The following is a 27,950-nucleotide window of genomic DNA, read 5'->3' on the forward strand; positions in this document are numbered from 1 at the left end:
TAAATAAATATAGGAATATTAAAATAAACAGGCAATACATCAAAAATAGGTAATAGGCCCTAAACTGAAGCATGAATTTTGGTCAAAGTGGGTATTTTTAGGTGCATGTATGTTCCATGCAAATGAACTTCAAGTGCCACCCAGTTCCACCGAGCTCAAAGAATGTAATACAAAGGAAATCACGTGAATAAGCATATACGGTCTAAAAGAGGCTGAACTACAGTGTGCCCACAACCCTGGCAGGGGGGTTTTCCAGGAGATGCTGGAAACAACTATCAGTTGCTGATGGTATATTCCTGCAGGACATAGTATAATGCTGTGTATACAATAGATGGTTAATAAATGCAAATTAAACCAGGAAGTGTCTTGTCAATGTAGTTTTGGGAAGCTGGACAAGGGTGGGTACTAGAATTGTTTTTCATTGTAATCTTTTCATCATACAGGTATTTCTGTCGTACACACCAAAGAAAGTGAAATTTATAGAGTTACAACCATCTATGAGAAAATCGACCAGTATATTAAATTGAATAAAATGTATGCCGCTGGGAAAATGATCCTGGAGTATTTATCAATGGCGTGGGTGTCAATCCTTATGCTCACGTAGCTGCCCCTCTGACTCTTTCTCTCGGGGGAGTTCCTCTCCGAGGCCAAGGTCAGCTGCACCATCATCCTGTCGGGCTTCTCTCCACTCTCTGGCATGTAGTTGCCCAGGTCATTAACCTCCATGTCACTGTAGCTGCCATCCAGCATGACAGCACGCGGCTGAGGTAACCCACAGGTGGAAGGAAGCTGAGAACACAGCAAACACACGTTGGGATATGAGCTCAGCTTCATCCCTCAGAAGCCCTTCAAAAGAAACTGCATGGTGGAAGGGGTGGCCTTTTTCCAGTTTCTTTCACTCTCAGTTAGGGGTGGGAGATGGGAAAATAATGGTAGCGGCACTGTAAACACTAGAATGGCAGGTCTCGTTTTTGTTTAAAGTATACATATGACTCTTAGGAAACTTCATGTCATACCAGAGACCAACACGCATGTTCATGATCAGAGAATTGGCCTGTTCTCCACGAGATCATTAACTGATATGAGCCCTGATAAAAATGTTTATAGATAACATTATTGAGAGACAGAAAAGTGGGGAATTTGAAAGGTGTGGCATTGTGGGCATAGTTCACTATTATACAGTCAGAGTTTTCTGCAGGAGATAACCATTGAGCTGCAGACAGCAAGAAGAAAGTTAGGTGGAAGGGGAAATAATCTGGAAACTGATGGGAGATGTTTGAGGTCACACATGAAGAAAAATGGCTTAGAATGAAGGAAGTGCTTCCCTGGAAGCTTCTTTTATTACACCTCTATGTTCATAAACAATTTGTTCTACCATGTTGAATTGTCATTTCTTTTTATGACTAAACTATGAACACCACCAAGATTAAAGGGATTATGTATTAGTTAACTTGCCTTAGCACTTCCTGGTATATGATGTGTGCTAAGTAAATGTTTGAATTAATGAAAGAGTGTAGCCCAGAGTACATTTCACACTGCTTTAACATATTTTATTTGCTCTTCACACCAACCCCATAAAGTAGGTGGGGGAGGGGGCACTCTTACCCCATTTTACCAAGGAGGTATGACCTGCCTAAGATCCAGAGCTCTATCTGGCTGTATCCCTGAGTGAATGCTTTAGTTCATAATAAACTCACCTTCTCCCGCAGCTTCCGTTCCTTCCACTCTTGCACTGTGGTCAGGTAGTTGACAGCTGCGTACTCCAGCACCGAGAGGAACACAAACACGAAGCTGACCCAGAGGTAGATGTCCACGGCCTTGATGTAGGAGACGCGGGGCATGGAGGCGTTCACGCCCGTGATGATGGTGGACATGGTCAGCACCGTGGTGATACCTGCAAGCACGCAGAGTGAGAAATAAGCATGCATTTGTCTTTCACCAAGCATTGGATGACTTCATGCCTCCATTCTTTGTTCTTCCTGCTCTTTGGCCTAAAATGTCTCCATCGCATCCTCTGTCTAGCAAATACCTACTCATCTTTTGAGATTTAGCTTTTATGAAGCCGCTCTTGTTCCTCCACCCTCAAGCTCACTCTTTCCCTCTCTATACACCTGCATATTCATCATAGCACCGATATCGCTTTCTCCTTCTACAGAGAACCCCAGACATTTTGACAGTCAGACATTTATTTCCATTCAGTTTAAAACAAAGATCACATATATGAGCAGGTATGTATGTTTCTTGAAACTACTTCTTTACAAAAGAAAACAAGTTCATAAGGTTTACTTGAACATTTGTGTCCTTATTGTGCTTGTCTAGTCCTGCAGCCCTGAGCCTGTATCATCAGCTATCAGGGCACCACACGCAGCCACCCCCGTGGTGGACCTGCCTGCCTATTCAGCAATGCCCATTTTACCAAAGGTGACCATGTAACCTCATTCATAGGAGACAGATATTTAAAACTAGAATGCATATTTATTTAGCACAGTAACTAAGCTACGGAACAACTGTTAAAGGACGGGACAGCTGTCAGTGGAAATTTGCTCGGGATTTCAAATTAAGCTTAGAACATTTGCTTGGCAAACACCAAATCACAGGGGATTGGGGTCATCTTAATGGCCAGCTCCAATCTAGTTTCACTAAATCCTGGTGGGTCACCCTCTCCCTTGAAGCCCCTGAACCACAGTGGTGGTATGGGATTGAGTGGGTGCAATATTTAAAGTGTGGAATAAAGTTGATGGTGAATAGCTATCGGTGGAACGCTCAGAATAGGGCTTCTCAGACTTGAATACATAAACAAATTAATGAGAGAGCTTGTTCAAAATGCAGGTTCTTGGTCCTCTCTCAGGATTCTGATTCTATGCATGTAGATGGGACCCAGGATTCTTCATTTTTTAAAATTTCCATTGCAGATCTGTCACAAAGATCCCTTGGGCAACCTTTTGAGACACCCTGTTGTACTCTGTAATTTCCTTATGTAAGTGGGCAGAGAGAGCCCCCACAAACCAGGATCACCCACCCCAGAAGGCAGCTCCAACAAGACTAAAGGTGGGCTGTTTGCATGGGCACCTGTGGGGACCTGGGTACAGTTTCTTTCTACCTGGATTTTTAATAATGGCATTTTAGCTGTGAATGAATAACTTGAAGTATTTCCAAGCTATGATGCCAACAGGAGTTTAGGACCAATCAGAAATGAGTGTTTTTTTCCTGGAAGGAATTACTTGTATTTTCATATGCCTGAAATGTGCGCTTAAAATGTTCCTTACCTAAGGGGACTCTGGCAGGCACAGCTCTGCGATCGATCCAGAAGGACACCCAGGACAGCATGACCATCAGGGTGGCAGGGAAATAGGTTTGGAGCAAGAAGAAGAAGATGTGGCGACGCAATGTAAAGTTAATGTACAGACGGTTGTACCAGCCTGGGGGACACAAGGAAGAAAAGACAGCACACTCCATAGCTACTCAGTTCCTTCATAAAACAAACGTAATTCAAGGGATCAGAAATGCCTTAGACACTTCACCGGAACCTTATTATACCTTTACGAAGTAGAGGTAGGAAAAACCATGGAACAAAGTGGTTGCATGATACCTACACCACATGGGTGAATCCATCTCAAGAAATCTCTGACCCCTTTCCTGGACAAAAAGGGAACCCCTTGAGAAGGTCACTTAAGACTCTTGTTACTCAAACTATGGGACAGGACCCAGCAGTGTCATCATCACCTAGGAGCTTAGAAAAGCAGACTCTTGGTCCTCGCCCCAGACCTACTGAATCAGAATCTCCTTTTAACAACAGTCCTCACATGATTCATATTCAATTTCGGAAGGCACGGATTCAAACAACCCCCTTTGGATTTCTTTATGGCGGAAAAGGCGTTTTAAGTTAAAATATCAAGCTAACTACAGCATTGCGTTTAGGAACGGAGTGAATGATCACAGGGCCAGCTATGCTTCAGCTTGGCCATTGTGTTCTTTACAAGGGAAAAATATTCACGGAGGAGTTGAAATGGGAGAACAATGAAAGGAAAAGGAAAAGGCAGGCTAAGCTTGAGCTAAGGAGGACTGAAAATAAAATGGGGACTTGGCAACATTAACTTGAAAACTTGGCATCCTGGCCAATTATAATGCAATGGTTATAATTATAACAGTTCCAGAAAGTGATTGCTAGACAATAGGTGCTATAGACTGAATGTTTGTATCCCCCCAGTATCCATACGTTGAAACTAATCCCTAAGATGTCAGGAGGAGGGGCCTTTGGGAGGTGACGAGGTCATGAAGATGGAGCCCACAGGAATGGGATTAGCACCCATATAAAAGAGGCCCAGGGAGCTCCCTCATCCCTTCCACCATGTGAGGGCACAGCCAGACGGTGGTGTCTGTGAACTAGGAAGCAGGTTCTCATCAGACAGCGAATCTGCCAGCACCTTGGTCTTGGACTTCCCAGCCTCCAGAACCATGAGAAATACATTTCTGTTGTTTAGAAGTCACCCGGTCTATGGTATTTGGTTATAGCACCCCAAACAGACTAAGACAAGAGGAAATGAATATCAGAATGCTAAGGGTCAAAGGAATGGGTGTTCCCCAAAGAACCAAGACTCATAGGTAATATACACAGAAGATAAGATGTGCTGGAAGCAAAAAAGTGCCCTCTGTTCTATATCAGAAAGACTTAAAATGTTGCACTTCCTGTGCAGTCAATCATACAGTGTTTTAGCGATAGAGATTGCATAAGGATTTGAGCAAAATCACCTTCAAAAGTGATTAGTCAAGAAACAGGCAAGGGTTGGAGAGAGTGAACCTCAGCTGTTAACCTCAGCTGCCAGGAGGAAGACACAGAACATGCCCTCAGCAGGCGGCAAGCCTGTCCAGACCCTTGGTTCAAAAAGCAATGGCACTGCCCACAGGAAAATGACAAGTAGTTCCCGTACCAAGGCTCACGAGAAGGTCGTAAGGAGAGCCTGTGCAAGCAGTGTAGTAAAAGGGGAAGGCTTAAGAGTGGAGCACCCCCAGAGGGGCTGGCTGAAGCAGAGAGAATGTGAATGGAAACAGACAAACCTTCAATTGGGTTGTTTCTTACCTGTAGAGGAGGGCGCTCTGCTAATCATATCAAGGGTGAGATGCCTGCTGCTAAATCGGCGATGTGATTGTCTCAGACAAACCTCCTCGCGTGGCTTATGTTTCAGTCCTTACTGATATATTCTAGGTTATCACTTCTGATACTTTGGGACCAAGAAACCACCTCCACATAATCCTCTAGACCAGATTGAGGATTCTCAGCTTTGGCGTCTAATCCAGCAGCACGGGTTCTGCTCAGTTGACAACCAATTCACACCTTTCCTAAAACAGAGGATGACTCACCACAGCCCGGCTAGCACCTGCCCATGCCCACCTGTGCTGCTGTAGAAGGCCAGTTTAGTGGTGGTATGGAATTCTTGAATGAGGAACTGGGAGAGTGAGATCCGCTCGTCGGTCTTTAAGGAGTCGTTGCCCTTTTTCCAGTACAGCATGAGGTCATCTTCTGTATAGGCATCTGAAAAGAGGGGCCATGGCATCAGGCGTGTGGCAGGGGAGAGCCAGGCTTGTCTCTGCAGCTCTGTGGAAGCTGCCTCCACTCTCCCACACAAACTACTGGGATTGCAGTGGATTGTTTGAATAAACAAATCATAGTCTAAACAAAGCAAAACAAAATCCAAAATGAGAAATCTAATTCTCCCCTGTCTTCCAGAAGTCATCAGAGCAAAGCTCCCAAGCCTCAATGCTCATAATTCCTGCAAAAGGGCTCACCCTGCAATTCAGTCTGTCATTTATTAGGTTAAACCAAGTGAAATTGCTGTTTTTGTAGATCAGAAATGGTTAAAAAGTGGCAAAACTGTATATGGTTCAGTCTTCTAAACCAGGGTAATTTAGCCCTTTTCTTTCTTATTGCAAAGCATAGTGATGACCACTGATGGTGAATACCTTCAAGGACTCTTAGGTAATAAGGGCTGCATTTTAACAAGAAAGGACCCAGAAAGAGGTGGGGGCAGAACAAGTCCCTTCTCTGTGGGCCTCCAGTTGCTCTTCCCCAGGGAAAAATCAAAGTGATTCCCTCATGAGGATCACTCTCTCTGGTGCTACCACTCCCCTGCCCTGCCCCGCCCCGGGCACTTTAGGTGAGCATACTGCTGATTCCAGCTGGACAAACCTACCTGCTGCCTGGGCAGAACTGAGGTAAAGCCTAACAGAGATGCCAGGCCAGTCTGTGCATGTGTAAACAGCTCGTTTCCGGGCCTCCTCCTGCTCTATTTTATTCCTCTCTTTATTCTATTTCTAACCCTTGATCTGTGTGATGGTTGGTTTTATGTGTTCACGTGGGCTAGGCTATAGTACCCAGTTATTCAATTAAGCACTAATCCAGGTGTTGCTGAGAAGATGCTTTGTAGAGGTGACATCCACAACCAGTTCACTGTAAGTAAAGGAGATGGTCCAGGATAATCTGGGTGGGCCTTGTCCAGTGGAAAGGACTTAAGAGCAGACCTGATGTTCCCCAAGGAAGAAGAAGTTCCACCTGTGAACTGCAGGGTCAGCTCCTGCCCAGAGCTCCCAGCCTACCCTTCTTGACGGCCTATCCTGTAGATTTTGGACTTGCCTCACCAGCCCCCATGCTCACATAAGCCAATTCCTTGCACTAAATCTCCAACTATGTCTCTCCTGTGGTTCTGCTTCTCCGGTGGAATCCTGACTACTGATTCAAGCAGGAAGAAGCCACATTCCGGAGGGAGCTGCCTGGGTATACTGAGGAAAACAAGCTGTGGGAACCAACAAGCTTAGTCCTTCTTAGCACTGTGTTCTCAGGCAAGTTACATCCCTCTTCTGTATATGGAGATAACAATAACCCTCTCCCAAGGATCCTGTGAGGATTAGATGACAGAGCAGGTATATCCTGTGTAGTTGCAGTAGGTAGTCACTCCCTTAGTCCTGAGTTTTTTGCTTTTTGGGATTTTTTAAATACATATGTATTTTTTATTGGGGAATATTGGGGCACAGTGTTTTTCTATGGCCCATCAGCTCCAAGTCATTGTCCTTCAGCCTAGTTGTGGAGGGTGCAGCTCACTGGTCCATGTGGGAATCGAACTGGCAACCCTATTGTTAAGAGCTTGGGCTCTAACGAACTGAGCCACCCGGCCTCCCCAGTCCTGGGTTTTATGACGCCCTTTTCTCACATTCAGTGCCCTGCAGAGCTGTCCACTTGGCCCTGCTACATATGGGGTCAACACCCCTGCACTGCTCGGCCCTACATGATTGGAGCCAGGAGACACCTGATCCACTGATACAAGCCCAGGCGGGCTGGCAAAGGTGCCAGTGAGATTACTCATTAGGACTGTGGCATGGCCAGGAAGGGCCAGTGCTAGTTCGTGAGGAATGTACGAGTTGGAATTGGGAGTCCAGACTGCCCATTACAGGAGGCATTTTGGCAGAGATTAGAGAATGGAGCAGGTGCATGGAGAGCTCAAGATGTGAACACGAGGCCCTGGCATTTCCTTTGCTTTGCTCTTATTGGGGCCTGGATTTTAGCTTTACCTGGACTTCCGTGTGTGCACGTTTCCTGGGGTCCCTCAGTTGTTCCTGAGTGTCTCCACCACCACCTGAACTCACTGGGGCAGCTCCCTGGGCGATTGTTGCCAAACTGGTTTTTGCCAGAAAATCCTCTCTTCAACAAAATCATATTCAGAAGAGCAACAAAACGATCAAAACCAAGCTCTCTGGGTGGACTGTGTTACATATTCGTGTTGGGCTGGGTACTTGGAGGGAGACCTGCATTTTCAGAGCCCTCTACATCCCTCCCTGAGCGACGACCCTGGAAAACTCTTCAAAACCCCCAGGTTCCACAGAAGTAAATTTAAAACCATTGCTACAGGGCATTAAAATTCTGGGACTAGAAGGTTTCAGTCCCAAATTTGTTCCTGATTAAAAACATTTACCTTTGACTTTTAGCTGCAATCTAAGACATCACTTTCAAAGCATCATCGTGAATAAGGAGCACGCACTACTCCTGCTGCTGAGAGTGAGAGGTGTTCAGAATTACTTAGGAGCTGTGTGTTGTCTGGCACGAGTCTACTCACAGCTTTCAATTTCAAGCGAGCACGTTTGTGTGTCCAGGGGAAATCGGCTGAAGTCCATGTTGCACATTGCAGTCACTGTAACCCTAGAAACCGAAAGACAAAATCCAAGTTTTCAAAGGCTGCAAAACACACATGCAAAATGCTGCAACAAACAGAAAAGGCCTCTGCTTCCTTCCAATACAAGTACGTCCTTCTTATAACATAAACAATGTGTTAGGATTTAGATGAGTAGTTTATGAGTGATACCCTTATTGGAGTATTTATGTTTAACCTGGGTCGGTGTGAAGCAAATAGAAAGCCTCTACTAATTCCCATCACGTTTGAGCATTTTAAAGAAGCAATGGTTTCAGTCAATATATAATAACAATGTGAAATAAAACCTCATATGGTATCGTTTCTTAAAAGAAACCATAAGACCATATAGACATATCTCATTTTATTGTGCTTCAATTTATTGCGCTCCACAGATGTGTTTTTTATGAATTGAAGGCAACACCTTCCATTGGCAAAAAGATTACAACTAGCTTTATTGTGGTGGTCTGGAACCGAACTCACAATTATCTCCTAGGTATACCTGTGTTGTTCTCCTGTTTTAGATGAATTCAAGTTCTTCTGTTCTTTTATTGATTATATTGATATTCAATATTTGTACAATGCTTCAGAAATAGTATTAATGAAGCACTTAATGCCAGTTGCAAATTCAGCACTTTTAAAGTAATGTTGATATTTTTATATTGATAAAAATATGTTAGTGGATATAAGTGTTTTTAGTAGATAATTCCATGGAGATCATAGTAACGGAAAAAGATCTTATTGCACCAATATATAAGAAGTAGCCGGCATCTAATAGTTTTGTTTCAGAGTCGACACAGACAAATAGGCTTCTGCATCAAAGAATAAATGAATACAGATCATTAGTCATAGAAGAAAGATCTCCCATCCATTGGGGAATCTCATGGCAGGGCATAACTAACAGTCATTGGCTGATATTGAACATATTATTTTTTCTTCCACCATACAAAAAAAAATATGGCTGTGTATAAGTTGTGGAAATTATATGCGTAATTCATGACCAAAAAAAAAAAAATCTCAAAATTTTAATTTGAATGGAAATTTCAAGGAAAAGAGCTTTCTTTGAAACTGAATTATCCAAATATTTGTCTTAATTTCCCCATTCCATTTGGTGCGAAGTGCTTGTGTTCTGGGAGGGATTTCATTTTGCTAGCAGCTAGGTAGTCTTATCTCCCCTGGAAATCCTGATAAACAGGTTGTGTTGGGGGTGGATGGTCATCAGACTAGTTCTTTGCACCCTGATTTGATGCTTTTCCACCTGTAATCCACACATTGAACGAGCACAGTTTGTGGTGTAGTCTAACCCATGTCTGTTTTTGTTTTCCCAGTTCCCTTTAAATTGATTAATTGGGGGATCCTCCCTTGTCTTCCATGGAAACTTGGCAGGTTCTGTGATTTTTCTGCTTACTCTCATGTACCAGGTATTAATCAACACTTCAAGCTTCATTCAAATTAAGATTTCTGCTGTTCCTCCCAGCTAAGGTACAGAGTTGGCATTCAAGTGGTCAGTTTCTGCCCATTTTTGATCACTTCCTGTGTGGGTAAAAGTGAGAAGAGAGAAGGAGGTAGGGGCAGGATTGCTCTTTGGCTAGGTGACTTCACAATCTCTAAACCTGCCACATGGTTGAAGCTGATATTTTCTTGCCCGAGTTCTTCATTCCCACTGCTGGGCACCTTCATTTTCTAGCAGCTATTCCCCACCCCAGCTCTTGGCTGTCCCATCCACATTCCATTCCACACACACTTAACTGTTCCCGATAACACTGGGAGTGCAGACTGACCCCACTGCAGCAAAAACTTCTCCTAGCTCTGCCCCTGGGGTGGTCAGACAGTTCTTCTCTAGCCCTCTAACTATGCGTGTCCCCCAGGGGTAGGCACACATGTCGCAAGCTCTCTGAGTGGGCCCCCACAGCTCTCTCTCAAGAAAAATCTCACAAATCTTTTTTTCCTTCTACAAACATTGACTTTTCATATCTTGAAGTTGAGTGGGAGTTCAAGAGCCATGGAACTAGTTTTTCAACATTTCCTTAATAAAATCTGCCTAGTGTGATGGAGTATCTCATTTATGAATTCACTTATTGTATCTTGGTGCCCAGGAAACTTCAATCGCCATCCTGTTACCTGCCCCTCCCTGTCCCCCCCACCCGCTTCAGGGGGTCCATATCTTTATTCGCATTCTAATCATTGGGTTCCATCTCTGTCTCCTGCCTGAAGTCACACTAAGGACAGTGACATATCATTTCATCTCATGTCCCCAGAGCTTAAGACAGGACCTGGCAGGGCTTTCATTTACACAACACTGGGGGCCACCCTGGCACGCAGAATGGTCAGAATAAAAATGTATTCTGTTGAATGAATCAATGAGTGGATGAGGTAGGAGGATTGTATATTAGCATGTACTTTAAGAGTTAACCTGTTGCTGACAGAGTTGATAATACCCAGCTAATCCATGTTTTCCCCAAACTAAATCTCAAAGGGGTAGTCCTCAGTAACTTAGGCCTTGTTTTTTTGTCCTGTTAAATCAAACAAACCCATGATTTTATTTGCAATAAAAAAATCAATCATGTGTTTTTAGGCACAAGGAGATTCACTGATGACTTTTGACAGAGGAGTTTCTTCCCCTTGTGGTCACATCCAGTGGTGTGCTGGATGAGACATCCACCGGCTCATGAGAACTGACTGATAGACCCTCAGGAAGTTTGCAAGCTGGTTGTTAAATATAGCCATTATTAAAAATTAAATTACATAAACTGAAAATTAAATGTTACCTTAAAAATAAAAGTAGTAACTACTCAAAACCACTTGCTAATTATTTTACTATTACCTATACTCCTGAAGTTACCTCTATCTACTACATTTATATGGTGGAAATACCGTCTAGAGGTATGCGAGCTACCACTCATTTCTCCGCAACTCTGCATTTAGAGACATCAGGTTGGTAGCTGGAAATCAGCCATGATGTGGTGTTTTTACATGATGTGGTGTATTTGTAGGCAAATGCTACAAATCAAGGTTTGATCATTTTGCTGATGGTCTAGACTTAAGAAAGCAGATAAAACCTAAAAGTGTGTTGTCTATTGCCATTACATGTAAAAGTTCTAAAATGTACCCCAAAAATGGGAGTCAAAGAGATCCAAGGAGGGAAGTCTTTGGGAAGACTGTTTTATCTATTTCTCTGACTTCTACTAGAGAAATAACTTTTATTATTGTAAAGTTTTTCAATTGAAATATAACATACAGGATAGGGCATAAATCCTATCAGCTTGAGAAATTTCCCCAAGTGTATTTTCAAGATGGAATAATTCTTTATAATTTTCACTTATGTGTATAGCTTGTTTTCCTCAGTGTTGAAAAGTTAGAAGCTAGCTATTCAAAGCTAAAAAGGAAAATAACTGTTGTGGAGCCAGTACTTTTCTTGGTTAAGACGAGTGGTTTGCCTTTATTCCCATACTTTAGGTATCAAAGAACACTGCAGGTAAAAAAGGCTGAGAGGGAGAGCTAAGAAGAGTCTTACCTCAGGCTGTACAGCACTTTCCCATCGGGCTGGACCCTCAGCATGACGTTATCCGTGGTAGTGTCGTGAATGAAGGAGCGCTTGGAGTGCACAAAAAACATGTCAGGGACCCAGATCTTCTTCACCAGCCGGCCGTCAAACGTCATGCTGAGGTTGTTGGCGCTGGGGAAGGACAGCCTCTCATCCTTCCAGTAGTGCCGCAGGTACAGGGTCATCGTGAAGTCCTAGGGGCAGAGGGGAAGAGAGGAACCTCACACACTGAGCCCCCTGGGAGTCATCAAGAAATTCTCTATTCTCGTGGTGCCATCACCTGGCTGGGAAATGAAACTGAGCCCCGTGAGGTCTTGCTTCTAGTCCCCGGGGTTTGCTGCAGCAGAAGGAAGAGGACACTGCAGGGGAAGAACTCAGCACGAGGTCTCTACAGAAAGGTGTCCCTGAGCCCCGCCTCATCCCCTGGCATTCATCTCTGCACTGAGAAGGCTGCTCCTGCCAGCGCTGTGACCCTCTGCCTGACAGCTCCCAGGCCCACTGTTGGAAAAGTGCTAGGAGAGTGGTAGAGCCAGGCTCTTGGCCTCCCATGGGAATAGCTTCCCGCGAGAAACTACTGGCTCAGCTTATTCCCATGCCCATTCAGACCATCTGCCATCCCCCCACCCGCCCCGCAACCAGCTGGCTGTAAGCCACCTTTGTTCTGCATGCTATTTAACAGTCAGGGCTGCCCCAGCAGGCATAGGTGCTGTTCCTGTGTCTTGACCGACCGCCCTTGAGAATATGTCTGTGATATGAACCCCTTACCTACGGCTCCGTTGTCTTTTTTCTGACCTCACCAAATCCAAGAAGCTGCCGGGAGTCGAGCTCCTGGGTTACATCCACATACAGGGCAAGCTGGAGGTATCCCAGAGTTAATGGTTCTTGAAGCAGCCCTCACCCAGGGAGTGGAATTGGGGAGTGAGGTAGATGGATAAGTGCCACAGCTCCCTGGCTCCTCGATTGGGATAACCCGGAAGTGCGTTCTGCACTGTCTCCCAGAGTAGCCCAATGGGACAGTGTCTCATACCCCAGTAGTAACTGGTTTGATGGCATAGCGCTTTTTGCTCCCTTCCCTTCCCTCTCTCACTCCCCACTCTCTTCTTGTGTTTCCTGGGCTCACCTCCCAAATAAACTACCTGTGCTAGAATGCTGTCTCAGGCCTTCTTCTTGGGGAAACCAAACTAAGATAAGGCCCTAAAAAGTGCTAAAAGTCAAGCAGTTCTAGAATGTTTCATTTTTTAATCTAAACCCTCTAAAAAGGAAAAAAAAAAGTGTGGTGGTGGGGAAACACTTCTGCTTCATTTGCATTTCCCCAGCCACACAAAATCTGTAATAGTAGGATGTGCCTGGTTACTTGGACCCTGCTGTTTACGCTTGAGAGCCTTTGCCAGAGAACTCATCCCTATGCCAAGAGCCTGGTCCCTGGAGAGGGAAGATCAACTTTGTCATCTGGCTCTGTCTCATACCAATTGGATGGCTTTTGGCAAGTGTCTTCACTTCCTTGAGCCATCTGTGACATGAGTGTGGGACTGCCCGTTGCCCAGGGAGGTGTGAGACCCAGTAAATTCTGGTGTGCAGAGCTCTGGCCCAGCCAGGCCCTGTGTGGATTCCCCTGTCCACAGCCCCAGCAAGAGACGCACTTACCATGTCGACCTCTGAGATACTGTCCAAGCTCTCCACCTGCACATCCACACCAACAGGAATGGCCGGGCCTGCGGACAGGGCACAGCAAGAACATTTGTTCATTTTACTTGAACTTTTACTATGGAAGAGAGAGACATACGGAGCATTTCCCCTGGAACCTCAGTCTTATGTCAGACTTGAAGGTTTGGTGTTCCTACATGCCAAGATGAAGTCAAACCAGACAGATAAATGGGTAGAATCATGTCGTGTTTCCCTGAAAATAAGATCTACCCGGACAATCAGCTCTAATGCGTCTTTTGGAACAAAAATTAATATAAGACCCGGTCTTATTTTACTGTAAGACCCGGTCTTTAATATAATATAATATAATATAATATAATATAATATAATATAATATAATATAATATAATATAATACCGGGTCTTATATTAATTTTTTTCCAAAAGATGCATTAGAGCTGATTGTCCAACTAGGTCTTATTTTGGGGGAAACACGGTACGTTGGCTCCTTGGAATATTCCAGTAGAGGTAAAAAAAAAACAACTTTGCCAGAATCACACAAGTGATTCTGAAACAATGAGGTTAATATATAGCGTTCCTCTTTGGTTATACATGCTCATCTAAAGGTAAATAAAGATCGAGGTCAAAGCTGATCAGAACTCAATGTGATCTAAGGAGCTACTCCTTAGCATGAGATCCTCCACTTTACTTTTTATATTTTCCTCCTGGTTTTGCACCCTCTTTCACCATGGAAGCCCATGTGTCTGTCTGGCCACGAGAAAAGCATTGCTTGACACCCATAACCAAAGTCATACTTAGATGACTTGCCAAGCCCACAGATCTGCATCTTTGCCCCACAGCAGAGTAGTTTCCAGGAGGGACATGAAACACCAGGGTGGCCTTAAAACCATTGGATTTTTTTGGGTATTTCTAGGCCACAAAAACTTAATATTCACAAAAGGTGAAAAAACAAAACATCCTAAAGGGAGTCAATTGCTGCCCCTTTCCTCGCTGCTTTCAGGCACGTAGGGAAGGCAGGAAGCAGACTTAGATCGTCGTGGAGTGAAAAAGTGGGCTTGGATCCAACAGAAGTAGATTATGGGCTGGATAGAGTTTCCCTTCTACAATCTGTTTATTCTTTGGGTGAAGGTGACTGGAAGGAATAAAAGACATGAGAATGATTTCTAAAATAAATATCTTTCCCCAGAAAAAAGGAAAAACATAAGGACGAAAACCCTACTTGACAGGAAGAGGGCTGAAATCTGGCAGCTGCCGGCTCAGCTTCAAAGGGCATTGGCATCCCTCTGTGCTAAATGATTATTTTCTCAAGCTATTTTTCATTTAATGAAACCGAGCAGACCACACTCTGTCCTCAGATATGTACCCAGGGTTCTGTATACCAGCTCCCAGATGAGAACTAATTTAGTTCAAGGTTGTTATTTCAGAACATTTTCAGGAGGCAGCTTTGGGTTGCAGCTGCCCAATCTTCCCCTTGCCCCTCTGACAGCCAGCTGCTGGCCTCACTGATCCTGCACCATCTTTGTCAGGAGCAATGGCCTGAAGATAACTCAGCTGGTCTGGCCTGGCCACTGACCAGCGGGCACCCGCTGAGAGCCCCGGCAGGGCTGGGCACGGCAGATGCTCAGAAGATGCTGTGGGCTCGGTGGCTTGTTCACCAAGGACAACTGAGGCAAACCTGAGCAGGGAAGAGCAAAGCTAGTTGGTTTCTGCTCACAGACAGACAGACAGACCTGAAGAAAGAAGACAACTCCCGCGAGTTCTCATTTTGTACCTCCAAAGCCAGGCCTCATGCTGAAATCATGGTCATCTATCCGCAGAAGCTGCTCTGACTTTGTCAGTGGCGATTTGGTGATGTCAGGGCTTCGTTTCAGAATCGGGCTGCCCAGGGGGAGAAATTGGTTGATTACGTATTCTAATTAAGTGAGATTAAAAAAAAAGAATTGCTTTCAGACTTGATCTTGACAGGTGTGATGGAACGTGTTATTTCTTCTTTTAAGCTACTGGATATCCTCTTTTACTTTCTCCGGCTTTCTGGATAAATGAACTGACCCAGAACGTCTAAGACAGTGGTTTAGAACTATGTCTGAGGAGCTTGAAAAATACAGGTTTCTAGGCCCCTCCTCAGACTTGCTGATTTGAGCAGTCTGGGACTGAGGCTTGGACATTAGTATTTTTTAAAGCTTCCTAGATGATTTTAATGTGTAACCAAGGCTGAGAATTGCTAGTCGTTATTAATAACTCCAATCTCTCCCAAAGCTCCTTGGACATTTTGAGAGGATTTTAGCTGCGAGAGGGGCAGTGGGTGTGGGCTGAGCCTGGTACCCTCGACCTCTGTTGGCCCATCCTGTAGAGGGAGGATGAACTCTTACCCTTAGGTCAAATGCCAACCACCCTGGCTCCTTGGGAGGCAGCTTTTGTGCTTCTGCTTCTGAATTGCACTTAGGGCCATTTTAATTTATTTTCACTGTTTCTAACTAGGTAATATATTTGCAAGGTTTGACAATTTTTAAAAAAGGAAATGCAGTGAAACGTTGGCCTCCCACCTCTGCCTCCATTTACCCCAATCCCCCATCCACAGGCTCCTCTCTTATTGGTTTCTTGTCTGTCTGTCCAGAGGTCTTGTACGTACAAATAAGTACAAACATATATTTAGTTCTTCTATTTTTTCCCAGTTTTATTGAGAGATAGTTGATACATAACATTGTATTAGTTTTAGGTATACAACATGATAATTTGGTGTGTGTATATACTGCAAAATTATTACCACAATACGTTTAGTTAGCATCCATCACCTCACATAGTTACATTTTTTTTCCTTGTGATGAGAACTTTTAAGAACTACCCTCTTAGCAGCTTTCAAATGTACAATACTGTATTATTAAATATAGGCACCATGCTGTATATTATATTCCCAGTATTTATTTATCTTATAACTGAAGGTTTGTACCTTTTGATCCCCTTCACCCATTTCACCTTCTCCCTAACACCTGCCTCTGGCATTAACCAACCTGTTCTCTGTATCAGAGTTCATTTATTTTTAGATTCCACACATAGTGAGATTATACTGTGGTTGTCATCCATGTCATCACAAACGTCTCCTATTTTTATATACAAAGTTAATATACCATATAAACTCTTTTTCTCTTTATTTAATTATACCTTGGACTTTTTATCACGTCAAAGTATTGCAAGCCTCTTATTCTTTTTTACACTACATAGTGGTCCATCACATGGATGCATTGTAACTCACGTGACCAGTTCTCTATTGGTGGACATTTGAGTTGCCTCCACTCTTTTGTTATTACAAACAATGCTGCAGAGGCCCTGAACACTCTTCATTTAACCATCAGCACCAGCTGTAGAATCCACAGAAACCATTAACTACCTTCCCAGCTTCTCCTTATGCTCACACCAGGTGTGTGTTCTCTCCAGGGTACCGCCGCCGCCACCACCACCACCACCACCACCACCACCACCACCACCACACACACACACACACACACACACACCACACACACTTCCTTTCCTCTAGATACAGCAGTGCCTAGACTTTGGCCTCCATCAGCATCACCTGGTGGCTTTGTTCAGCCCTAGATTCCTAAACTTCCCTTCCCCCCCCGCCCCCCAGAAGTTTCTGATTTCAGCAGGTCTGATGCTGATTCAGAATTTGCATCTCTAATAAGTTCCCAGATGTCTCTGATGCTGCTGGTTGGGAGACAACACTTTGAGAACCACTTACCTGATGCATTTTATCCTCAATACACACAGTTTCCTCCCTTATAACTAGCTCAGTCCACCTGTAAGTCCTTTGCCATCTTCTTTTCTGAAGAAACCCATTATCATTGTGGGAGAAAAATGTGACTGAGAGACAGAAAACAAGGCTGCGACTTCCACGTGACACTGCCTGCTCTGTGCCTTTTTAAGCAATTTGTTTTCCCGAGACTCAAGACTCCTGCTACTTCAACTGATAAAAGGTAAAGCTCTGTGACAGGACAAGGGATGCAAGGAGTAAATGAGATAGTGTGGCACTACTTTTCAAACTCTAAAGTGGTAACAAACAGAAGGAACCACGGTCATTACTGAGCCGTCAGGAAGTTTCCTTCTAAAGTAAGGAAATTACTGTGCTCACAGCACAGGAAGTGGCCCAGGGAAAGAATCTGAGTTAGAGAATCTAGACGAGCTACTACAGGCTTACTGATGTAAGGAAGGAAGAAGGTAGGGACTTCAAGAGGAGGAAAGCCAGTCCCCTTTGCCCCCCACATCCTGTCTCTCCCCCAGCTGAAGCCAGGAGCCCCCTCCCATGTTCTCCCATGTTTTAGGCTCGCCCTACCCTCTGCTTCCTGCTTCTTGGTCAGGGGTAGGGGCACTGCTGAAAATCACTGGAGCTGAGACACGGGGAAGAGACGTCTTCAGCATGGTATGCGAGCGCCCATGGCCATGTCTGCCTCGCTGTGGGCAACTTGGGGTGCTTCTTGGTCTCTGTCTTTGGGGCTTACTATGAAAATTAAAAATAAAGGCATGCTAGAGATAGTCTAGGTACTCAAATCAACCAAGCACCCCTCACCCTTCAGATTTGCTTCAAATCTAACCAGAATAAAATGTGCAAGGAAAAAAAAATCTATGAAGCAGCAATGCATTCATTTAGCCTTTTGATGAGTGTTTCCCCAGTACCCACAGCAGCAGGGATTGGAGGATTAATTACTTAGGCCTGATTTGAAGAGGTCTGACCTAAAATATCTCCCCCGTTGGTCTACCCAGGATGGAAATCGATGCCATTCTTCACTTGGATCTATCAGGAAACTGTTAGTATGGAGAGTAACATATTGCCCGGGGGACTGTATCACCTGGATATCCTTGCCCTGTGGCTTATGTATGCAGCCAAATGGGCACTGGCAGGAGATGAGAGGGCAGAGGGTTTATTTCTCCTTCTCTCCATGCTTCAGTGTCAGGGATAGCAATGTCTGTGTTGCTCTGTCATTACAGATATCATAGTGGTCGTACTTCAAAATAAGCTCCAATAACACTATTTCCCCTTCAGGCCTATGGGTAGTCATGACTTCCTGCTGTTCCCGGTCCTCGAGGGCACTGGCACACCTGGTTGGTTCCCTGAATCCTGCCTAGCTCTGTGAGTAGTCTCTTTTTCAGTTATTGCTTAAGCCCTTTGGCGTGCAAAGCTGGTTTCTGCCAAGACTTGACTGATGCACAGGGATTACATTATCTGTAGCAAAGTGGAGCAGGAGCAAGTGTGGGCTTTGCAGGAGTGGGTCCAGGAGAGGGGAAGAGCTAAGATGAAAGGGAGCGCTGCTCTTGGGGCTATGAGCCATCACGATCGATGGTCAACGGGGGCAGGATGAGGCCACAAATCACGGAGGACAGAGTCCTCGTCATCTTCAGCACCTTGCACAGTGCTACACCCCAGAGGACTCTCAACATGTATTAGTTGAATGAAGGAAGGAATCAACATATTTGTTGAATGAATGAAGGAAGGAAGCCTGAATAGGGAAGCAGGAGGGACTGAAAGAGGGGGTTGGAATGGAAACTGAGCTTGGCCCAGTTCTTATTGGGGTTTGGGGCCAGCCTGAAACAGACCTGCGCACTGACTAAAGGGGGGTTTGTCAGATTCTGAGATACCACTACCTTTGCCTTCATGAACCTTAGAATCGAGCCGAGAAAAGACTGATAAACAGGATACATAAAATTTTTGTCATTATTGTTGTTTAGTATTTTAAAATAACTTAAAAATTTTGGAAAATGATCTAAGCATAAAGGAGAGGATGAAAACCATTTAGAAATAACCTGTGCCATCCTGTATTTATCATTACTGGAGAAAGAGAAAGACAGAGAGAGAGAGAGAGCGAGAGAGAGAAATGCCATTGTAACTTGCTTTTAAACTCAAGTTACAATGTATCATGAAATATTTTTCATGTCATTAGAATCTTTTTACTAGCTAAGGATATAATTATTAATCTTGAAATGAAGCATAACACACCATAAATAATAGGAACAACAAACACTGCTCAAGTACTTACTATTTGCCAGGTACCGTGCTAACTAAAGTTAAATGTATTAACTGGGGTTAGTCCTCATAACAACACTTTGAGGTAGGCCTTACCACTATCCCCATTTTATACACAAGCAAACTAAGACACAAAGGGTTTGAATAACCTGGAAAATGGATGGAGCCAGGAGTCAACCCCAAAGGGTCTGGCTCTAAGTGTTGCAAGCAAGGTTGGCCACTGTGTCTTTTTGGAAAATTTGGCTCCCATAGCCTGGAATTTGCATTAGCTGTGGAAGGTCTAAGCTTACCTTTCCCCTCACATAGAAGCTATCATGGCCCTTGCACAAAATTGGTGTCCACTCACTTATTAAATGAGTTCATGTATAGAATGAGTCCCTGGACAGTTATTGAAAAAGATATAGACATATCCCAAGCTATGGTGATATAAGATGACACTTGAGACAGATTTGTGGACTGAACAGAGGGTGTACATTTTTTGAACACCCATTTTCATTCTGTCCTCTTGGAGAGAATGAAAAGTTCTGGCCTGTGGTGCTTCCTGATGTTTCCTTTTTGTAGTTCCTAGTCAGTTTGTATGTGGACGACGTTTCCCCAAAGCCTTTCAGAATTTTGTCAGAGGTTAGACAGAGCGCGGACGTGGGCCTGTGATGAGCCAGGGGTCTGCCAGACAGCTCATTCAGCTAACAGCAGAGCACCTGATGAGCTATACTTTCCTTTGCTGATTATTTCATCCTTGAGAAGAGAACTGAATTTGACAAGGAAGCCAGAACTAGCTAATGAAATGCTCTTGCTTTCTTGGCATGTGCAATAGCCAAGGAGAGAAATCCGTGAATATCGTCTAGAACGCCAATGTCATCCCCGACTCCTCCCTCTCACACCCTCATCCAGGCCCACCGAAGACAGGTGGGCATGTCCAGCCCCAGTCCCACTGCTCGGAGGTGTATCTATTTACAGGGGGGCCCTTTCCCAATGTGCACAAAGACCCTGAACAGACCCCCTGGGACCTGCCCACACCCGTCAGCTAATCCTGGCGGAACCTCCTCCCCAAAATCGTTCTCTGCATCCTGACCTCTCCATTCCCACTCCCTCTGCCTTATGCAGCATTATTTCTCACATGGGAGGGAGCAGGCTTCTTCACCTCTGGTCTCACTCTAATCATCCAACCATCACACCAACACCGTGGAATGAAAAGCACAATCATGCCACTTCCCCTCTTAAAACCCTTCACCCTCAAAGCAAAACCCATACAAGCTGGGCAAATAAAGGCACATACTAAGGCTCCTACCTCCCCTGCCGCCTCAGCTCCCACTCTGCCTCCCACTTGCAGTTGCTAGTTACACTTCTGTGCCTTTTCTCTGCTTTCCCATCTGTCTGGATGGTCCTGTCCACCATTCTTCATATCCTGTCTTACCCAGACAATGCTTTGCACTCCCAGATCGATAATTATGTTCTCCTAGAAGAATTCCAGGGCTTCCCTACTTCCCAATAAAGTCAATCCTCCTGTTTGTCACTCGCCATCATTAGAACGTGCACCAGTCTGTGTGGCCAGGGTTTTCTGACCATCTTACTCACTTCACTGTGAGCTCCATGAAGGAGGGACTCCATCTTCTGCATTTCTGTAGCCCCAGCTTCTAGAATTGTGCAGAGCTCAGATTTTACAGAGGTGTGTACAAAATATGGAAGGAGAAATACAAACCCAAAAGTGTATTCCAAAAGTTTAATGGGCCCATAAGAAATGTGCCACGGAGGCCAACCTAAAAGAGGCAAGACTCCAGAAAAGTGCTAAAGACAAGCAGAATTCTTCAAAGTTGTGTTCTGAGCCCGGAGAGTCAGTAGAAGGAAATACACTGCCTGGAGAAGATGGGGCATTGCTAACAAACAAGTATAATAAGGCTGAGATTCTGCTAGCAGAATCCAATTTTATTTTTGTATTCTCCATCGGAGAGAACGGTCTTCAAATTGGGAAGGGAAGGGTGAAAAGAATTAGTTGCTGCCCAGCGTAGTAAAAATGATAGCACGAGATAATCTTTCTCAGTATTTCTCAGCATTGATTTTACATTGAGATCATCCGAGGAGCTTACAAACTCCCAGGCCACACCCTAGACCAATGGTGGGGGCCCACCCAGCCTTCAGACCTCCTCAGCGAACATCAAGAGCCACGGTTCTAAGTTTTTTTTTGTTGTTGTTGTTTTTTTAAATGGAACTAGTCTACAGACACAGATGAATTACAGATCAAGAAATTTCAGGATCCTGCAGCAGAGAAACCCTGGAATATAGGGGAAAGGCTAGAAAACTGGAGATGGGACAATGCTTTCTTGATACTCACAAAGAAGAAAAAAGAGTATCATGGAAACTGCTGAAGTTCAGCTCCAGATTGATTTCTGACCATGTTCTAGAACTTTCATTACAAAGACAACTGAGGAACCTTACTGTGTTCATGTCAAAAGCATTAAACCAGCGTGAGTTCAGACAGAGCAAGACGTCCTTGTGGGGCATCCCGGTTGGCAGATCAGGGGGTGTCACCAGCTGGTGTGCCTAGTATAACTGTCCCCAAAGAAGAGTCAAGCCCTAGGGGGTCCTGGTGGATGAGAGTCTGCACAGCCATTTCCTATCTGTGCCTGTCCTATGATGGCGTAAGGGAGGCAGGCCCAGCAACTTAATGGTTTACAATAGTCAAAGCACTTGCACATACATCAGCTCACACAGTCCTTACAATAACCCTGAGCTGACAGACATAAGTGACTCCTCTCTACAGAAGAAACAGACTTGAAGATGTCCAGTGACATGTCCAAATGCAGCAGTGCCACGTCCCAAAGCCAGGCCTTCTTATGGTCTGGAGCCCGTCTTTCCCCCACCGTCCCCTCTGCCATGGGAGCTTTGATAACAGATTCTTGGGGTTGCCTGTAACTGTTTATGCCCAAGCCAAAACTCCAAAGGAAATCCTCACAGACACACACCCAGGGCTCCATCTTACCTTATGGGGACATAAATTCAGGACTATGATGACAAGCGAGGAAGGGGTGGGGGAGTGGGTCCCGAGGCATTTATTTTATATCGGTGGCCAGGGAACACTTCTCTGAGAGAGTGACCATCAAGCAGAGGCCTGAAGAAAGTGAGAGAATGACCGGCTGATGGGAAATGAGTACTGCAGGCAGAGGCAGAGCGAGGACAAAACCTGCGAGATGGGACTTGCTGGTATGCTGGAGGAACAGCAAGGAGGCCAGCATGGAAGCTGGGAGGTCAGACAAGAGGCCTGGGCCACACCAGCTGAATTTGCTCTGCTGCTTACCTAACGTTAAACATGGGACTTGTCTCGAGTTTCTCCACCATGAGTAATGCTGCTGTGACATTTGTACACTCTGCTCTTCTGTACTGTTCTTTGAGGCAGTGACCTAGTGTGGCCAGGACACCTGGCATGCTGCCTTAAGCCCCAGCTTTTCTGACTGAGGATGAGAGACCATGGCGCATTTCTCTTTCCAAGTCTGTTTCTTCTCCTGTGAAATAAGGGATTGGCCATGGGGCAGCTTTGAGACTTTTCAAGTCTGCTCCAGAAGGCAGCATCCCTGAGATGCTAGAGGTACTTTATAGCTCTAGTCCTGTCAGCAGATGGCAAGGTGGAAGGGGCAGTCGGCTCACAGAGCCCCACAAATACAGTGTCAGTTTCCACACAGACCCACCAGCACGGGCTGCGTGTGAGTGAATGTGTGCTGTGGAAGCTGAGAAAAAGTCACCTAATTAAGACTTGAGATGCAGTGGGCGGGGAAGAGGGCCAAGGAGGCTCCTCAGAGAAGGTGACATATTTTCTATGTATTAGAGGAGGAAAAGAAATGAACCAGAGGACGAGGCAAGAGAAGAGTGTTATTAGCATAGGGAGCAGCACAGGCAGAGACTCAGGAAACTGTAAGGATGAGTGGTAGGTCATAATTAGACAAGAACAAGAAGCACAAAGTGGAGATTCCAAGTTCAAGCAAAGTATGCGGAAAAAGAAGGGACACGACGAGGAGAGAACACTACTAACTTAAGAGAAAACCACGTTCCAAGGTGTTTAGGGCAAACACAATCCAACGTCTTTCACTTTGTCAGGAAAGAGATTTGAAAGCAATATCTCATGCATCATTTTTGCCTTTTGCCTGGCTTCTGCGCTTCATCACTTGAACCCACTGAAGTATCTTCTAGCCTAAAAGTTCTTGCCTGTCTCTCCCTCACCTTCATCCAGTCTTTCAATCACAGCCAAATTTCTTGCATGAGTTATCCAGTCACTCGATTTTCTCCTCTCCTCTCTTCAATCCACTGCCACTTGTCTCTTCACGCTGAGGTCTTCAATGGCACTTAGCTGGTGTGTGTAGGGCTCGCTACTCATCCCGCTGCCTAACTGATTTTTACCTTTGTGTGATCTGACCCTGTGGCTCTCTCCCTCAATCTGGAAACCTTTGACACCTCACTAGTCTGTAAGCCTCTCTGGTCTGGAAGCCACTTGAGGGTAAAGGTATCTCTGATTTCATCGTTGATGAAACACCCATTGCCCACCGTCGAGCTGGCCTTATAACAAGAATTTGATAACTGTCAAATAAATGGCTCTCTTAGCATCTTTGATATCTCACTGTTCTAGTTGTACACGTATTTCTCTGGTCTCTCATTTCCAGCTTCCTTCACCGAGTCCTCTTCCTCTAGCTTCTCTTTAAATATTGTTCTTCCCCAAGGTTCTGTCCTTGATCTCATTCTTATTCCATGCTATATGCTGTCTTTGGGTCACCTCACCCACCTCCATCTATGAGGACTCCCTTTGTATCTCCAGGCCTGATTTCCCTGCAGATCTGCAGACCTGTAGACCTTCCAGCTAACTGGACAACTGTCTCTTGGTAGCTTTCAAGCTTATACTCAGCCATCATCTTTTTCCCAAACCTGCTCTTCCTTCTGCTCTCCTTTCCCTGACACCCCCCTCTACCCAGTCATACAACCCAAAAACCTACTGGACTGTCATGCAATCTCATTCTATAATTCTAACTCCTCCATTCCTGTTCACCCCACTAATGTCCTAGTTCAGGCTTCCACCATCTCTGCTCTGGTCTAAGGCATAGACTCTGGATTACTTTCTCTGTCTCCCCTCTAGCACCCTTCCCACCGTTCCACCATACTGCCACCAGTGTGATCTCTCCAAAATGGAAATGAGCTGAAACTATTTAGATCTTCTCTATCTTCAGAATAAATTTGAATTCTTTAGCGTGGCAAAGCAGGTATGATAATGGTACTTCCAGCTTCTGGTAGGATCAGTGTGCTCTCCTAAAAGATGAACTGGCATTTGTCCAGGAGCTTTCGGTATAGACAGGTTATGTCTCTATTCTTTCAGGGAGGAGGGAGAGAGAGACCTGAAGTATTGATTCATTCTAGAAACACTGCCCAATGCCCTGGCATTATGATCTGTACCCGGGATGATTTGTGAAGGGGTCCCACCTCGGTGTTCCTCCCATGGAGATCTTGGGAAAAACAAATGAATTACTTGCCAGAGCAGAGACTAGAATGAGGCAAGAGAGGTGCAAAATTTAAGTACATACGCACTCTCAGGTTGTGCAAGAACCTTAAATTTTACACTGTAGGCACCTCACTCGCCTCATCCCTGATATGTCCATGTGTTCACCTTGCTTCCCATTTTATTAGTATTAACCATGAAAAGGAGCTTGGATACAAATTATCAGCAGCTGATGAGTTTAGAGTCTGGATAAAATTAAATGAGCCCTTGAAAAGTTAGGCTACCTAAAAATAAAACTTAACCTGTCTAGTAGGGGCATAAGTTGAGTCCACCGTTCTGGAAAGCAATCTGCCAAATATATCGAGAGCTTTAAGCATTCTTGTGCCATTTGCGTACACCTCCCGGAGTTTATCCTAGTTAAATAAGTGTGTATGTAGACAAATATTCTCCTGTACAAAGACATTCATACTGAATATTTATAATAAGAAAGGAAGAAACTAACTGTCCATACAATAAAGGAAATGCTTGAATGGTGGTACACTGCACATTATTATGCCTATTACACATTAGATGCAGCCATTCAAATGATAATTATATAGACTTTAATTAAGCAAATGTGTTAAAAAAACCCATATTAAATACAATAAGTTTATAAAACTCTATGCACAGAATAATCCCAAGCTAATTAATATTCAACCTATGATTAGAAAAAAAAGACTGGAAGAAAATATACAAAAAATGTTCATGTAATTTCTAGGTTTGGGGATTATGCGTGATTTTTTTTATGTTTTTAAAACTCTTTTCCAATTTTTTAAAAATTTAAATAATGGTCATATAAAAAGTGAAAGTTCCTTTAAGTTATTTTTTAAAGAAAATCTGTTTCACTTTCTGGGACTTTTCTCCATCATTGGTATTTACCAATAGGTGGCCTCTCTAACTCTGGCTTAGAAGAGAGACTGAGAAATTTTTGACGACAACCAATAGACGTTGTTGCTGTTGTTTTTAATCCTCATGAGCACAGTTGGTTTAAATAATCTCGATGGCTGCACTGCTCCACAAATTCCACTTTTCCCAAGCAACTTCTGACTCTGACAGAAACAGGGCACATGGCTTGTGTACAGCAGTCTCTCTGTGTCTGGGACTCACCACAACCACTAGATATTTCAGCCCTTAGTTTTGTGATGTTGCTACAAGCACCCCAAAGAAGTGCTGTGAACCATAGCTGGCCCATGTGTGGAGAGCTCTCTTAGACCCAGGAGTGGGGCACCCAGGACTCTAACTGGCCACAAACTCCAGAAAGCTGGATTTCCTTTCATATTAATTGATATTTCCAACCTCTATCCATATTTATATCCAGAAATAAAGAAAGCTGTAGCTCAATTTGGACCTAAGGCTTATAAAGAATGGCAAGTCAAGAATGCCCTTACTGCCTCCATTTCCTCATCAGTAAAGAAAGAATGCTGGATTAGGTTTTCTCTAAATGTCCTATTTTATTGATGAATGTCGGGTAAGCAAGTGTGCAGGTGTTCACTTACATTTCCAGTGTTGTCATCAGAGCCGCCTGAGTGAGTCCGATTGCCGAAGTGCCAGTCTGGCTCTGTCTAAGCTCCTTGCTCACCCGCTGCTACGGTCAGAGCAGCACGTATGGTGTTGGCAACAGGCAAGCAGTTGGTCTGCTGGCAGGTCCTTCCCTGCATCCTCCCAATTTACTAGTAGGGGACAATCTAATGATAATTCTAGCCATGTAGCTCAAAGAAAACTGCTTTGTTTTCTTTTAAAATATTTTTAATTAAGGACCCACAAATATAGCAGAAATAATTAGAACTAAAGAATCATTCTCACTAATTAGAGGTCCCACTGGTTATTTGAGAATTTGCAGATTTATTTCAACCTAGGATGTAGACATCAAATAATTGCCTTTAATTTTTTATAAAACATGCATATACTGTATTCTTTTTTCCAGAATCTATCTTTCATCTAGGACAATTCGTAAAAGATTTAAGAATATGCAATAATAGCACTGTATCTGATCTAGCATCATTTAAAAAGAACATAATTCTAACTTCCTAAAAGGGAAGAAGCAGGAGAACAAAGGGAAAAGGAGGAAAAAGACATCCACATAAACATTATAAGCTGGGAATGATTCTAGAACAACCCACCACAAGCTTGCTTTGCACACCTTCTTCCATGAATCCTCTACGCCTCAGTGTCCACTCACCTGCCTTTCTTAGACATCTCGTGGATTTCTCTTCCTCTCCAGTGCACTCTGCTTTCAGTGGCCCAAACCCATCCCCACCACAAAAGGAAGATGCCAACTCTCATATTCTGGACAGCCGACATGAGTTTCCAAATCCAAACAGTTCTCTCAAGAAACAGCAAAAAGGAAAAGGCTGTTCTTTTTCTCTCTCAAGACATCACTGGTCTGTTCATTATTAGAAGGATGTTTACTCATGCAAAAAAACAAACAAACAAACAAAAAACAACCCACAGTATGTAATCTGGAGAGCTGGAGAAAGCAATTTCCACTAAACCTATAAATCCTCCTACGTCAGATGCCAGGGATTTTCTGAACTGAGGTTGAAGTCCTGCATCCCTGTCAAACAATTACCGTGTTTCCCTGAAAAGAAGACCTAGCTGGACCATCAGCTCTAATGTGTCCTTTGGAACAAAAATTAATATAAGACCCGGTATTATATTATATTATGTTATATTATATTATATTATATTATATTATATTATATTATATTATATTATATTATATTATATTATATTATATAAGATCTGGTCTTATATTATATTAAAATAAGACCGGGTCTTATATTAATTTTTGCTCCAAAAGACGCATTAGAGCTGATGGTCCGGCTAGGTCTTATTTTCAGGGAAATAAGGTATATTGGCTATCTAAATTAGTTCACCATCAGATGTGGTGAATAGGTTAGTAAAGATCTGATTTTCTGGTCCAATGAATAGAAGCAAGTAAAAATGGACCAAAGCAATTTCTAAACTGAGAAATGTCAGAGGTGCTGAGCTGCTTCATATGCCATATTAATGTACGCCTCCCTGCATCTATTTTAAGCTTCCT

General features: G+C 44.0%; 1 protein-coding gene across 2 annotated transcripts; it reads right to left on the reverse strand.

Annotated features, from left to right (window-relative positions):
- Positions 1-27,248, reverse strand: GABRR1 (gamma-aminobutyric acid type A receptor subunit rho1). 2 transcript variants are annotated; one of them, XM_033102791.1, is made up of 11 exons: positions 27,087-27,208; positions 25,980-26,009; positions 23,839-23,859; positions 15,154-15,260; positions 13,363-13,430; positions 11,689-11,912; positions 8,103-8,185; positions 5,390-5,530; positions 3,267-3,419; positions 1,698-1,894; positions 1-789 (listed from the first exon to the last, which is right to left on the reverse strand). In XM_033102791.1, exons 1-11 carry the CDS (start codon positions 27,206-27,208, stop codon positions 496-498), a joined length of 1,440 nt encoding a protein of 479 aa, XP_032958682.1. In that variant the 3' UTR covers positions 1-495. The 2 variants fall into 2 exon arrangements, with proteins under 2 accessions (XP_032958682.1, XP_032958681.1); XM_033102790.1 differs by lacking the exons at positions 23,839-23,859; positions 25,980-26,009 and having other exon boundaries at positions 27,087-27,248.
- Between the last annotated feature and the right edge of the window lie 702 nt (positions 27,249-27,950).

This window comes from Rhinolophus ferrumequinum, chromosome 3 (genome assembly GCF_004115265.2).
Source record: "Rhinolophus ferrumequinum isolate MPI-CBG mRhiFer1 chromosome 3, mRhiFer1_v1.p, whole genome shotgun sequence".
In the NCBI taxonomy this organism is placed as follows: Eukaryota; Metazoa; Chordata; class Mammalia; order Chiroptera; family Rhinolophidae; genus Rhinolophus; species Rhinolophus ferrumequinum.